The sequence below is a fragment of the Trachypithecus francoisi genome, unplaced genomic scaffold (genome assembly GCF_009764315.1).
Source record: "Trachypithecus francoisi isolate TF-2019V2 unplaced genomic scaffold, Tfra_2.0 Lachesis_group3, whole genome shotgun sequence".
NCBI lineage: Eukaryota > Metazoa > Chordata > Mammalia > Primates > Cercopithecidae > Trachypithecus > Trachypithecus francoisi.
Window position 1 is genome coordinate 131,109,391 of NW_022681468.1, and position 15,879 is coordinate 131,125,269.

At 40.1% G+C, this 15,879-nt stretch overlaps 1 protein-coding gene across 2 annotated transcripts in view; it reads left to right on the forward strand.

Annotated features, from left to right (window-relative positions):
* The first annotated feature begins 294 nt into the window (after positions 1–294).
* Positions 295–15,879, forward strand: part of ADAM10 (ADAM metallopeptidase domain 10) — a 158,318-nt gene continuing 142,733 nt past the window's right edge. Inside the window, exon 1 of one of the 2 annotated variants that reach the window (XM_033189966.1) lies at positions 295–781. In XM_033189966.1, the coding sequence (XP_033045857.1) occupies positions 727–781 (55 nt within the window). In that variant the 5' untranslated portion in view covers positions 295–726. Of the gene's footprint in view, positions 782–1,293; positions 1,466–15,879 lie in introns of those variants that run through there. The other variant, XM_033189967.1, reaches the window with a different exon arrangement.

Below are 15,879 nucleotides of genomic sequence, written 5' to 3' on the forward strand. Positions count from 1 at the left end.
CTGCCGCTATAATTACTGCTTGTTGGGAGTTTTTTTGTTTACTTGGTAGCTGTGGTGCACCAGGAGAGGCAGAGAAAGAATAAACAAAAACCTCTGTTACTTGTGACGTTAAGAAGTGGAAAGCAGCCCCGCTTACATCTTCCATGGTCCATTTTAGCCCAAGGGAAGGTCCTCAGCAGCTCTAACACGTAACGAACCACTATCTCCGCGTAGGAGCGCTCCCGCCTCGGGGCGGGACCAGGACAAACCCCGCCTCCGAAGCCCAATCCCAGCTCTCCGCCGGCGGACAGGAAGCGGCGGCGGGCCTACCAGCACGGGAACCGTCTCCTGCGCGCATGCGCGCGCCCCTGAAGCGCCAGGGGGACGGGTAGGGGCGGGAGGTAGGGGCGCGGCTCCGCGTGCCCGTTGGGTGCCCGCTCGTCACGTGGCGAGGAAGGAGGCGGAGGTCCGAGTTTACAGAGAGGTGGGGGAGAGAAGAGGGAACGAGCAAGGGAAGGAAAGCGGGGAAGGGAGGAAGGAAACGAACGAGGGGGAGGGAGGTCCCTGTTTTGGAAGAGCTAGGAGCGTTGCCGGCCCCTGAAGTGGAGCGAGAGGGAGGTGCTTCGCCGTTTCTCCTGCCAGGGGAGGTCCCGGCTTCCCGTGGAGGATCCGGACCAAGCCCCTTCAGCTTCTCCCTCCGGATCGATGTGCTGCTGTTAACCCGTGAGGAGGCGGCGGCAGCGGAAGATGGTGTTGCTGAGAGTGTTAATTCTGCTTCTCTCCTGGGCGGCGGGGATGGGAGGTGAGGCACGACTGCGAGCGCCGGGGGCGCCGCGACCACGGCGGAGCGGCGGCCGGGCCGAGAGGAGCCCAGTCGCGCCTCGCGGCGTGCGCGTCAGTCTGCCCAGCCGGCCAGCGGCGCCACTCTGGCGGGCCGCGCTCGCCGCTCCCTATTGTCCCCCGCGCCCCGACCGCTTTCCCTTCGGTGGCGGGCCGAGGAGGCTCCCAAGCCTCCGGCGAGGCCTTCCCCGCCCCCCACCGCCCTGGCGGCCCGGGAGGCGGGGGTCGCCCTCCAGAGAAGCGAAGTCGGGGCATTCGCGTCGCCTGGCGAGAGCGGTGGAACCCAGGCTGGTGGCTGCATCCCTCCAGTCTGCTCGGTGGGTGCCGGTGCAGGCAGCCGCAGCGGCGCTGGCGGTCTCGCCGTCCTCGTTCAGCGCTCATCCTGCTTACCATTCCTCCCCCAGCCCCTGCCCGGTGGCGGATACCGAAGTCCTCTCCGCCGCCGAGACCCGCCGCGCAGACTCGTGGGAAGTTGTGTTGTTTGCGGCTGGGCTCGTGTATTGTTCTTTACCGGGCGCGCGGATCCTGACCGACCCCGTTCTGCAGAGGGGCCGCCCGTGGAGTGGCAGCAGTCATCACCCGCGTGTCTGAGACTAGTGGCCTCGGTTCTTCCTGTGTCCTGTGTTTGGAGAGAGATCACAGGAGGGTGTGTTGGTGTTAAGTGAAAACATTCTGTCGCCCAGGGGAAGGGGTTTGGTCGGGAGACGGGTAAACCATTTGGGGATGTTCTTTGATTTGTAGGCTGGATTGGGTCTCTTAGAGTAGAAGTTCGGTCCCTGGGTGACCCAACTTGAAGTTTCGTTGAACTCTCAGGTGGAGTAGATGTGCATTGTAGTTAGTGGATTGTCAAAACAGTGCCCCCTCCCCCCTACAAATGAAAGTTAAATTTGCTAAAAGCATGTCATTTCTTGTTTCGGGGTTTGAAGACAACGATTTTTATTTCCGGTGTATTCTAGGACCAGCTGCATCATTTTATTCTTGTGTAAAGTGCTTTATTTTAGGTAAGCTTTTTGACCTGCCCCAAAGCAAACTTGAAAACCTCAAAGTGTGCCTAAAAGCAACGAATTGAAAAATTTTGAGGAATGCTCTGGATGAGTGTCTGTAGCCTTTGATAATTTAGAAAATATCTATTTCATGTACTGTTTCTGTTTTTTTCTTTGCCACTTTGACTTATGACTGCAGGGCCAAGTGTGTTTCTGTCCTGTATTCTACCGAGTCCGAGGGTGGGACTGCGTAGGCAGACTTCTGTTATAGTTGGTAGTGTTCGGTTTTTTTGTTATACATTTTGTTTTATTTTTTTCAGTCCAAGTCATCAAGCAAGATACACATTTTAGATTCAGAACTGATAATAGATGTTTAGTTTTAAAAAGGATTATGTGCGGGAGACCCTGTTAGAGCCTTTTCATCTGACATTTGTTATTTCTGTTCCAAACGTGGCTTTCAACAAATCATTTTCCTATCTGTTTTCACTTTTTGTGATTAAATTCAGGAGTTAAGACACTTCTCTGCAAGGTATTAAAAAGTAAGACAAACACATGAGGCACTTTACTGAGTAGTAGTATACCAAATGTTCTTTTAAAAATAATGAAAACAGTAAGAAACTGATGTAGTCTTATGTTTGAAGAAAAAACAATTGAATAACATAATGTTTGTGGGTTAAAACCCGTATACAAAAATTTTCTAAACTCACATTTGCAGAGTCCTTTATTGCATTGGTTAAAAGCCTAATTTTTGGTATTTCTGTTAAGCGGAACTTTTTCAAAAAACAGAAGACAAGTTTTATTAGTTTTATTTTAAAATTAGTATCAAGATTCTAGCTTTTGGGTACTTGAAGATACTTGTAATTTTATTGTAACTATGAGGTATTTTTATTTACTAATCTGAACTGTTTGTGGTCACTTGTAACATATTTGTATGATGATTTGTAGACTTCAGCACATTCAAATTGAATGTGTCTTTGTTTTAGCATATGAGAGAAAGGAGAAATTTGTGTAGAAGTTGTGGCCAAGATTTAACTTAAAGTAGAAATCATTTTCAGGTAGTTAATAAACCCGTTTTGTTGCTTCCACCTCCCCAATTTGTCAGTCGCTGTTGTGTGTGAAAATTTTCTTGCTTTATGTATTACTAGGATGGGAAGCTGGAAGGAAGAATTAAAGTGGTTAGAATCATAAAACATAAACTTTCCTAATGGTGTCTGTTTCCAGCACAGCCCCATCCTATGTTGTAGTTGTAGGAGCATACCATGTTTTTTTATTTTATTTTTTTGATTTAATTGGTGTGTTTGAGAGCACAAAAGGTATTTCAACTGTAGCAGTAAATCCCATAATGTTTTGGTTTGATGAAATCATACACGAAATGAACTTCAGAGTACGATATGTCTCTTATATTTAAAAATCTGGTGTAAGTGCTTAGCTTTGTACAATATGCTCAATAGAAATAAGTTTTCTAGAAACTCGACCAGAGCTTTAGAGGTAGTAGAGCTGAAGCAGTGAAACTTTCTGTTACTTTGACTCGGAATCTACCAGCAAATAAGAGTTTAATGAAAGAGACAGACTAATTTTGTCTCTATCCTTAAGAATCTCTGACTCTTCATCTTTTTTAAAACTTCAGTTTGAGGCCGGGCGCGGTGGCTCAAGCCTGTAATCCCAGCACTTTGGGAGGCCGAGACGGGCGGATCACGAGGTCAGGAGATCGAGACCATCCTGGCTAATACGGTGAAACCCCGTCTCTACTAAAAATACAAAAACTAGCCGGGCGAGGTGGCGGGCGCCTGTAGTCCCAGCTACTCGGGAGGCTGAGGCAGGAGAATGGCGGAAACCCGGGAGGCGGAGCTTGCAGTGAGCTGAGATCTGGCCACTGCACTCCAGTCCAGGCGACAGAGCGAGACTCCGCCTCAAAAAAAAAAAAAAAAAAAAAACTTCAGTTTGAGTCCAGTTAACTCCATCATCTTTTTAAAAATTTGTTTTATTTAATTTATTTATTTTAAAAAGTAGTGACAGGGTCTTAATATGTTGCCCAGGCTGTTCTCAAACTCCTGGAGCCTAGTGACCCACCTACCTTGGCCTCCCAAAGTGCTGAGATTGCAGGCATGAGCCACCCCGACTGGGCAATTCCTTCTCTTGTTAAGACATTTTTCTTAACAAGAAAAATTTACATATTATATATTACTAGTAATTTACATATTACTAGGATGGGAAGCTGCAAGGAAGAATTAAAGTGTTTAGAATTATAAAACATAAGCTTTCCTAATGGTTCCTGTTTCCAGCACAGTCCCATCCTATGTTGTAGTTGTAGGAGGATACCATTGCCTACATTAACAGTATTTTCTGTGTGTATGTATACAGCCTTTCCCAGCAGGCATGGTAGGCACTTCTCTGATGTGCTTTTAATAACTTGTTGAAGACCTTCAAGGATGTGTATTATTTGATCTTTTTAAAATTTTTCTAAGGACCTTAAGAATTTTGCGGGGTAGGGTGAATGGAACATTTCTATGATGCCTTTTGTGTATCTGAATACTGTGTTAGGAGTTTCACTTTTCAACAGTTATGAGAGAGGGGTGATATGCAGTTGAAGAAACAGACTCGAAAATACAATTCTTCTAGCATCATCCACCACTTATTTAGACATTCAAACTCAAGCTGGTTTGACCTTAAACCCTAATAAGCTTTTTTATCCATTGCCACCTCATGCGTTTTTGAAAGTGGCTTTCATACATTAGCTCAAAGGTGGCCTCTGGACTAAACTACCTTAGAGATACGTTTTATTTGCATTGTCTTTAAGTTTGAACTAATGATTAACATTGGAATATTTCTCAATGAAATTGGGAAAAATTGGGATATTTCTCAATGAAATTCATGGATTTCTGGATTTTAGGGGAAGACTTGGAAATCCAGGTAGTAGTGGGCTATATTCCTATTGTCCAGAGCTGAGCAGTAGGGCAGTAGCCACCCTCTTTAAACTGGGCATGTGCTTACCGGTTACTGCAGTTCCCATCGTTCCTGATGATACATCTGGCCTTTTTCACTCATTTTTGTTACCTGCCTGGGTGCTGTGGGTATGTTGTTCACATCTCTGCCTCAGCTTTATCTTGTGTAGATAGCTCCAACTTTTAAAAAATGTTTGAGTGTGACCTCTTAACTCAACTTTTAATGTTTTTTTGCAATGTTTTTTCTGTAGTTTTAAAAATTGGTTTAAAAAGAACATGGCATGCACAATACTTTTTATTCAGCATTAGGTTATTGGATTTTTTTTTTTTTAAACCCTGTTTTTATAATAGTAACAATTTGAAGGTGTTTAAGATAGAATGGTTGTTACAGTCTCTCCACATGTCTTTACCTAAATGAGTAAATAAGAAACCATTTCTTTTTTTTTTTTTTTGAGGTGGAGTCTCGCTCTGTCGCCTGGACTGGAGTGCAGTGGCCGGATCTCAGCTCACTGCAAGCTCCGCCTCCCGGGTTTACACCATTCTCCTGCCTCAGCCTCCCGAGTAGCTGGGACTACAGACGCCCGCCACCTCGCCCGGCTAGTTTTTGTATTTTTAGTAGAGACGGGGTTTCACCGTGTTAGCCAGGATGGTCTCGATCTCCTGACCTCGTGATCCGCCCGTCTCGGCCTCCCAAAGTGCTGGGATTACAGGCTTGAGCCACCGCGCGCGCCCGGCCGAAACCATTTCTTTTTATACTGGGATGAGAACCACAGAAAAAATTAGTTGAGGGTCGTATTAATAAAAACCAATTTAAGAATAGGATACAAACATAAACTCTGCTTTTGAAATTAAGACAATGAAATGGAGGAGCAAAAACTTCAGCAATTAGCTACATTTTCCTAACATTTTTGGGAGATCACAGGTTCAGATATGAGATGATGTCCGTATAACAAACTCTGGGAATACACTTTTTTTTTTTTTTTTGAGACAGAATATCGCTCTGTCGTCCAGGCTGGAGTGCAGTGGTGCTATCTTGGCTCACTGCAACCTCCGCCTCCTGGGTTCAAGTGATTCTTCTGCCTCAGCCTCCAGAGTAGCTAGGACTACAGGCATGTGCCACCACGCCCGGCTAGTTTTTGTATTTTTACTAGAGACCGGGTTTCACCATATTGGCCAGGCTGGTCTCAAACTCCTGACTTCAGGTGATCTGCCCGCCTTGGCCTCCCAAAGTCCTGGGATTACAGACGTGAGCCACTGCGCCTGGCCAGGAATACACTTGTACATTTTTTGTGTGTTTCTTTTTGTTGTTGTTGTTGTTGTTGTTGTTGGTCTTGGTTAGAGATGAGGTCTCACTAGGTTGCCCAAGCTGCTCTTGAACTCTTAGCTTTAAGCAATTCTCCGACCCTGGCCTCCCAAAGTGCTGGGGTTACAGGTGTAAGCCACTGCACCTGGCCAGTTTTGGGTGTATCTGATGGAAGTTTTTCTAAAATATAGAAAATTTACTGTAGACACATTTATCTCCTTAAAATGGACTGAATTTAATCTTAAATGATTAAAGTTTAATTGGGAGAAGAGTTGTTATTCTGGGTTCTATTGTAGTTTCTGTTTTTACTTTTTCCAGAAATGACTGAAATGGCCTGGTAGTTTATTATTTTTCTAAATTTATTCTAGATGATTGTGCATTTTATTCTTGGATCTAGTTGTAGCAGTATTTCCAACTTTTTGGTTAGGTTTCTTTGCTTTCTTGTAAACCTTGAAGATGTCACCTTCTAATTAGTTGTTTCGTGTAGGAAAACTAAATGATTATGCTTAACAAATACGCTTGCACGTGAAATGAAATAAGTAAGTTCTAAATCTTCTATGGAATAAAGTACATGGGCTTTAGGTATTTTTTTCTTTCTCTCTGCCCCCCACCCCTACCCCTCACCTTTCAATATGTATAGCTTGGCTTTGTAGAGTTTAGCATTGAGGTTGCCTGGCTCCTAACTTTCTAAACAGTTGGAATGATGTGGTACTAGTGTGTTTTGCTAGTCACAGTTAGGCAGGGAAGAATGGAGAGAAAAAACTGATGAATAACCAGGAAGGTACAGCAAATAAAATGTATACTCATTTGGTTGCAGATAGATTATGTCCTAGAGCTAAATCATGAGTACTCTGGTTTTATACTAATATACTAGATTATTGGTATTAAACATACTCTAAAATGTCCAACTATAATATTCTCTACAAGAATAGAAATTGTGAATTAAGAGTGTTGACTGGATGTGGTGGCTCATGCCTGTAATCCCAGCACTTTGGGAAACCGAGGCAGGCAGATCACCTGAGAGGTCAGGAGTTCGAGACAAGCCTGCCCAACATGGCGAAACCGCCTCTCTACTAAAAATACAAAAAATTAGCTGGGTGTGGTGACGGGTGCCTGTAATCCCAGCTACTCAGGAAGCTGAGGCAGGAGAATCGCTTGAACCTGGGAGGTGGAGGTTGCAGTGAGCCGAGATTGCGCCGCTGCACTCCAGCCTGGGCAACAAGAGTGAAACTCCATCTCAAATAAAAAAAAAAGGATTTTATTTAAAGCAAAGTCAGTGAAAGGTAGATGACAGAGGCTCATGGTATTGTGCTTGTTTCTAGTAAGTAGCTGTGTTACAGTTACTGTGTTACCATTTTGGTGATTTTTACATTTGTATAAAGTTAAATTTGTCTGTCTTTAATTGTATTACATTATAATGGTTAGAAAAAAAAATTTGCTGAAGTTGGGGCATAGTTTTGGAAGGGTCTAGCTTAAAATATGGTCCATGTGGAGTACCAAAAATGTAGTTTGTGTGGAGAAGGTTGAAGGCAAGGGCAGTCATTGGCCACTGCTGCCAACACCAAGTTTCAGTGAGAGGCCTATGTGAGATAAATTGTAGGTAGGAAAGGCTGTGGACAGAAAAACACATAGTAATTTCACATCTGAACCCCCCCAAGCCCAAAATCACAGGGTCAGGCCTTCCTAATTGTAGGAATGATTTGCATTTCGTTTGATTTTTACATGGGCAGCTCTGTGTGACGTGCTGGGGTAAAGAACCCCAGGTTTTTGTTGTTGTTTTGTTTGTTTTTGAGACAAGGTCTCTTTCTGTTGCCCAGGCTGGAGTACAGCGGTGGGATGTCAGCTCACTGCAGCCCTGACCTCTCCAGCTCAAGCGATTCTCCAACCTCAGCCTCTCCATAGCTGCGACTACAGGCACGCGCCACCATGCCTGGTTAATTTTTTGATTTTTTTGTAGAGATGAGGTCTCACTGTGTTGTCCAGGCTGTGTTGTTCTTTTCCAAAGGAGTAATTAATTTTATTAATGATCGTTAATGATCTTCCAGGCAACCCTAAAAAGTCTGCTTGTTCTGAACAAAAATCTAGCAGTGATAATTCTAACTAGTCTAGCTGTTGATTTTTATATTAGGAAAAAGGAAGCAATGTTAAGGATAAGTGGAAAACCTATGATAACCGTACCACTTGGATTCCTGTAAGGGCAGTAATGTTGCTGTCCAGCAATATGAAGATTTTGCTTTAGTATCAGGATAGCCTGACCTAGCTAGTTTACAGGAAATAGCAGTGCTGAGAATATTTCTCAGGGAATGTAGTCTCCCTTTGATGCTAAGTAAATTCATTTTGAAGCTACTACAGATGCTTCTTGACTCATCATAAGTTGAAAATACCGTAAGTCGAAAGTGTATTTAATGTTGGCAACAGAGATGATGGTTCAACTTATGATTTTTCGACTTTATGATGGTGAGAAAGTGATACACGTGCAGTAGAAACTGTAACCCCATTGTAAGTTTTAAGGAGCTCTCCTCCACTTAATGATGGGATTATGTCACAATAAACCCATCATAAGGTTGAAAAATATGAATCATAGTAAGTTGGGTAACATATGTACAGTCTGTTTGTACTACTTCAAGTAAACAATGTGAGATGTATACAGTGAGAACTTTGTTGTTTAGTCACCAGGATTTATTATGTGTCTATGACTGTTACGAGTCATGAAGCCACAGTATTGAGTGAGAAGAAAAGTAAAAAATACTGAGTTTGTTGGAGTAAATGAAATGCCAACATATAAATATATACTTTATATACTTGCAATTATGTATTGTAGTTGCACCTGAAATGAGGATTTGTTAAGCTTGAGGGACATGAGCAATTGGGGAAGGCTTTTTGAGATAGAAGAGAATGGCATATAAGATGCTTGTAGGTGGCCGGGCGCGGTGGCTCAAGCCTGTAATCCCAGCACTTTGGGAGGCCGAGACGGGAGGATCACGAGGTCAGGAGATCGAGACCATCCTGGCTAACACGGTGAAACCCCGTCTCTATTAAAAATACAAAAACTAGCCGGGCGAGGTGGCGGGTGCCTGTAGTCCCAGCTACTCGGGAGGCTGAGGCAGGAGAATGGCGTAAACCCGGGAGGCGGAGCTTGCAGTGAGCTGAGATCCGGCCACTGCACTCCAGTCCAGGCGACAGAGCGAGACTCCGCCTCAAAAAAAAAAAAAAAAGATGCTTGTAGGTTTACTTGCATGGAATCAATAGTCTGTGTCAGGAAATAAGGAGAATTGCTAACTGGACCATGATAATCAGGACTCTGATTATTCTAGGCCACGATAACCGTGAGATAGAACATTATGGAATGTTGGTTGGAGTCCCTGTTGAAGAGTTAGGTTATGATTGACAAATTGGGTGATTGAGTCTTGGATTAGAATGATTGTAGAAATAAATAAGAATAGAACAAGAAATGACATGGAAGAAAAACTGATAAAACTGGGCAAATGTTTAATGTGAAAGTAACAAAACTTATAGAGGGCTCACTCTGTTGAATGTAATTATTAGGCTGTTTCATTGGAGGGAGTGTGATTTTATAAAACTTTGAAGACCTCGGTCTTTGAAGTTGAAAATGTCTTAAGGTTTTTCACAGATCTTTAATCTCTGGCTAGTTATTTGGGAAGCAGTGCTTTAGGTAGTTGGGTTATAGAAGTTTAGTGAATTTGGAGTGGAGGTAGAGATTAGTTTAAAGATATACTAACACTTTTTTTCTTATTTAAGTTGGAATTAGGCTATTCAGTTCAAAAATATGATTGACTCTTGATTTCATGTGAACTGTGAACTTGTGTTTCTGAGACAAATAGGGGAAAATAATGTGATCTTTGCGTTTTAGGCAAATGTACATATATGATTTATGGAGCAGAATTTACTTTCCATCTGTTTTTGCTTGTATTGATGGTGACAGGACACAGATATACATACATTTGAACTTTGAATTTAGCTTTCAAATGATCTTTGCATTTTAGGCAAATTTGCGTAAGTGATTTGTGGAGCAGAATTTGCTTTCCATCTGTTTTTGCTTGTATTGATGATGGGAGGACACACGTATACATACATTTGAACTTTGAATTTAGCTTTCAAAAGAACATATAGAATTCTCTATGAATTGATGGGATATTAATTTACTATCCCTTTTCCTAGGAATTAAGTGGGATAATTTGTAAAAGTGCTAAAGACTTTAACGTACTATATAAATATTATTAAAATTACGTCATTTCCAGACTTACTTTCATTTGGGATCTATTAGTTACAAAATACAGTTGGATAAAATCTATTTTTAGTAGTTGGAATATTAGAACATCATTACCAAACATTAGAAAATAGAATTAAAGAAAATCCATAATTCCTTCTTCAACACAATTTTATCGCTTTTTAATATTAATCATGTAATCTTTTAAAATGCTTATTACGGGTTTATATTATAGTATTTGTGTAGTTCTGTATACATTTAAAAAACTAATGTATAGTTAATGGCTAGGTGTGGTGGCTCATGTCTGTGATCCCAGCACTTTGGGAAACTAAGCTGGGAGGATCAGTTGAGGTCAGGGGTCTGAGACCAGCCTGGTTAATATAGCAAGACTCTATCTCTATGCCAAAAATAATAATAATAATAATAAAATAAGTAAAATTAAATAAATAGAAGAAAAACCTAAATGTGTAGTTAAAACGCATATATATGCAAAGCAGACACTGAGATATTTATAAGTAGTAAAAAATGAAATCATGTCATTCCTGTTTATACCGTATTTTTTCTATTTTATGGATATTGCTGTTCTTTTTTTTTTTTCTTCCCTCCCTAGAGACAGAGTCTCGCTCTGATGTCCAGGCTGGAATGCAGTGGTGCAATCTTGGCTCACTGCAGCCTCCGCCTTCTGGGTTTAAGTGATTTTTGTGCCTCAGCCTCTGAGTAGTTGGGACTACAGGTGTGTGCCACCAGGCCCTTCTCATTTTTGTATTTTAACTAGAGATGGGATTTCACCATGTTGGCCAGGCTGGCCTTGAGCTCTAGACCTCAAGTGATCCTCCTGCTTTAGCCTCCCAGAGTTTTGGGATTACATGAGTGAGCCACTGTGCCGAGCTTTGATATTGCTGTTCTTTATTTCAAGCTTTATAGTTAAGTTACTGATCTGTGTCTTTACTAGAAGGGGAATGTTAAGAGGGAAGTAACTGCTTGGTAAGTGGAATGGACTTTTGGATACATGTTATGTACCCGTTTTCATTCAGCAGATACTGGCGTTAGTGAAGCAGCCTTCATAGTACTGGCTGTCAGCTATATTACGGAAATAGTCTCATTACATGAAACTGAATGTCATAATGATTTTTGTTAAAATTGGAATATTGCCGTAGTAAAATCAGAAAGTGACCTCCTCCAATTAGTACAGTATATTATCAGAACCCTCAAATGTGTATTATAAAGGTTAGGTATTCTAATCTAGCATAACGGAGGGGGCAGTTTTGTTGACAGATTTGGAGATGGAATGGCACTGATGCTTATAAATTGGTTCAGAAATCAGAATTTAATTTTGCCGAGAATTTATAAAATTTAAGAATTTATACATTTTCCTGGTAGCCCATAAATTCACTTGTATCCATCCAGTAGCAGAAATCTCTTAGTAACTCCATGCTCCTTAGGAACAGCAGGCCATTTAGTAAGGAGTAGCTCTTTTTCTTTAGTGTAGAGGATGCTTTAGCATAGTAGTTCTCAACTAGGAGGCAGAGGTGGATGTTTTGGGATATCTTATGGGAGAAGGGTGAGTTAATGACAATGGGTTTAATGTGAAATGGAGCGAGTGGGACAGATGTATATCAAAAGTGGGGTGCTGGCTATGTGAGTATGAAAGTGATGTAGGTAGGTTGAAAGTCATACTCTGTTACTTTCGGTACTTGTGTCTTATTAGAAATTGTATAAAAGATTCAATATAACCCACAGGTTCCGAAAAAGGAATAAAAAAGATTGTATAAAAGAGTTTTAAATCAGCATAGAAATCTTATGTACACATTTCAATCTTTTGATTTTTAAATTGTATTTCATAAGTTAGTGGTAGAAATTTAATACATTCAATAGATTTTAATCATTCGTGTTTTCTGCCCTTTGTATATAGTTTATAAAAGAGCTACTTTGACTTCTGAGCCAGCTTGTGTTATTTTTACTTCTCAGAAACTAGCTGATTTCAAAAAGTGGGTGTGTAGAAATATGCTTTTAATTGGAGACACTCCCTCTTATCTTGTACTTTAACTTGTAACTGTTAGGTGTAGCTGTTTGCTTCTAGAAGATGATTTGGCTAGTTTCTAGTGAAAAAATAGATTCTGGCTTAAGTTTGAAGTCACATTGTAGAAGTAACTTTTCAAAGAGTGCATTAAAAGCACTTAAATATATTACTGAAATATAGGGCATGATGGTTCCTGGAAGCCTACCTTTGTCATACAGGAGAAAGGTTTTGTTAGTGGTATTTAGTGCCTGAAGATCTGAGTGAATATGTATATCAAATAAAGGAAGCATTGGTCAACACAGTATGATGCCTATGACATGTAGTTGATGACTCAGTAGGAAGGAAATATATTTTTATGTTGGGGAAAAATGCTGTTGGTACCTAATTTTGAAATTATACAAGTGAAAAGTCTGTTGAAAACAAGTTGATTACAAGTAATTTTTTTGAGGAATGCAAATATGCCATGCATGCTTAGCTTACTCTTACATCCTCTCATTTATTGTAATTGAGTTTTTCTGTAAATAGGAAGATCTGTAGTATCAAAACATTATTGCAGATTTTCTTCTCCCATTCTTAAGATTGTACAGTCAACTTTTTGTGTATATATAGGAAAACAGTTGCTTGTTATATGATATTTCTGTCTCACACCAAGGTGGTGATGTTGACCCACCATCAGAGAGTTATTCTTTGTTTTTTCTCCTGATGTTAATGAAATTTTCATTCTGTGTTTTTTCACCCAATTCTTTAATTTAGATTGGAACAGAAGATTGTAAGTTTTGGGTTCAAGGATTGGGAAGTTAGTTTTTGCTTAGAAGGGTACTTGGGAAGTAAGATGCTACCTACCTATGGAATATGGAAAAAAATCATAATGGCTGGCATTTGTTTGGGTACTTAATGCCAGGCACTGTTGTTAGGTCGTTTTGTGTATCATGTATTAGCTCAGTCTTCACAGCATCTCTATGAGATAGGTGTTGTTATTTTCATTTTATAAATGAGAGAGAAGGATCAAGGAGGGTTACTTACCCAGAGTCAGGAAAGTCAAATAGTAGTTATCAATTGAGGGAAGCCAGTATTTGAATATAGTCAGTCTGGCTCTAGAATCCCTCCTCTTATACGCTGTACTGTCTCTAAGAAACATACCCCATGCTTTAAAAAGTTTAGTATACTGGGATGATTTATCATTCTTAGATCTTGCCTTTACATGTAGGCTAATTTTACACTCAAAGCATAATTTAGGTTCTTTGTACTTACAGTATTTGAACCATTTGCCTTTTAGTCAGTCAGGTTCTTTATAGAAGGTATTTTATTTTTTGGATGTGAAAAAATGTTTACAGTTGAGGGGAGAAAAGCACCTTACAGAAAGAACATGCGTAAAACCATTTCAGTTTTGTCATAGATAAATATATATGTAAACATTTTTAGAGAACAGATACCAACTTTCTGGCTATAAAGATTCATAATGCACTTCTGTGATTAGGAAAAATAATTTTTTAAAAGGCAGATTAGTAAATACCAGTATCCTGACGACCTTGAGAAAAGTTAAGGAAGATAAAAATACTGTTCTCAAATTGTAAAAAGCTCTCCTAAGCTCTCCTGTGACAAGGAAGCCAAGTTATGTTTTTTCTGTTTCTTAAAACCTGCTGGTCATTTTTCTACCACTCTTGCATGTGATTTTTTGGGTATTACTTACTTTTCCCCCTTTAAAAAAACCCAAAAAACTAGAGATGGGGTCTTACTGTGTTGCCCAGACTGGTCTTAAACTCCCAAGCTAAAGTGATCCTCCTAAACAATCACTTTCGACTTCCCAAAGTGCTAGGATTGCATAAAGTTTGATAAAGAATCTGTTTTCTCTATCTCGTAGATGCAATCTAGTTATTCTTCTGGCAATTTTACATATAGGCTTTGTTTGACATACTGTGTTTCCTTTTTTTTTTATTCTTGAAAATTTTTATACTTTCTAAAAGGTTGAGGATATACTAGTAATTAATATTTGTATGCCTTTCACCTAAATTTATGAATGGTTACCTTTTACCACATTTACTCTCTTTTTAATAATATATTCTTTTTTCCCCTCTGTTTCATTTGAAAATAAGTTGTACTCTAAATACTTCAGTGTGCTTGCATTTCATAAAAGTAAGGACATTGTGCTACATAACTAAGGAGATTTTTTTCTTAAGTGTGGAGACGTTCAACTTTCCCATGGGGCTTATAAGTATTAGGTACCATGTGACTGTAGTATATGCTTTGTAGTATATGCTTTTCAAATTTCCCATGGGGCTTTTAAGTATTAGGTATCATGTGACTGTAATATATGCTAGCTTTCTGGCAACTAAAACAGAGAACAAGAAAGTAAAATGCTGTTGGTGCGCTTTTCTGTGTAGGTAAAATAAAAAGAGAAGGGAGAAGATACTGACTTTGCAGGGTAACCATCCTGTAGGGTGGAGCTATTTTATGTAGGAATAATATCTCAGTAACATAACCTTGAGGTTATTGCATCATTATAGCCTCTTCTGGTGAAGATGTTAATAAGGATAAACCTGGCTTAAGAAGAACATGTTAAAGTAGGAGGAAAATTAATCATCCATCAAATAGAAAGATATTTAGTAAGATATAATTACCTAGAAACTGTCCTTAGTGGAAGCTGTCATTTTCTGTTGATGTCAGATTAGTAAAATTTTATTGTCCTGTAGGTTAAATGTATTTTATTTTCATCATTGTCAGGTAACATCTGTTTCTCCACTGTTAAAGTGTTTGTGTGAAAATGCCTTTTTTAAGTACAGTTGAACCTCCATATCTGTGAGTTTCATATTTGTGGATTCAACCAACCACGAATGAAAAAATTCAAAAAATAAAATTGGGTCTGTACTGAACATGTACAGACTTTTTTTCTTGTTATTCCCTAAACAACACAGTACAACCACTATTTATATAGGATTTACATTGTATTATGTATTATAAGTAATCTCGAGATTGTTTAAAATATACATGGGTATGTGCATAGGTTGTATGCACATACCACATCATTTTGTCAGAGATTTGAGCATCCATGGATTTTGATATCTGTGGGAGGTCCTTGAACCAACCCCCTAGGGATACCAGGGGACAATTGTATTCTATTCTTTCTCAGGGAGATAAAATTAGGAATTAAGATTGGCATTCTTTGAGTATTTCCTTGTTGTTCATTTTGTCCTGTGTGGGTAATATATCTAATAGTGATGAAAGAACCTGGACTGGGAGAGTCTAGCAAGTAGTAAGGATCAGGATAGAGTAGGTGATAAGGAATCGGAGTACAATGATTAGGCAGCTTGGAACTAGGGAATCAGGAAGATCTATAACAAGGAGAGATTCCCAGATACAAAGGTGAGTGGGTCAGAGGCTGAGCTCTGTTCAGATAGAGATGGGTGAATAGTTAACATGTTTCAGTGAGATTTGATGATACCACATGCTCTATCTATACTTTTTGAGCTCTTGACTGATTGCTAAAGTTTAGAAATAAATCTCAGTTGATAGGTCCAGTCTCTGCATGTGGGAACAGGCAATTTTGTGGTGTCTGACTGAGGTAAGCAGTACAGGGGTTGAAAATG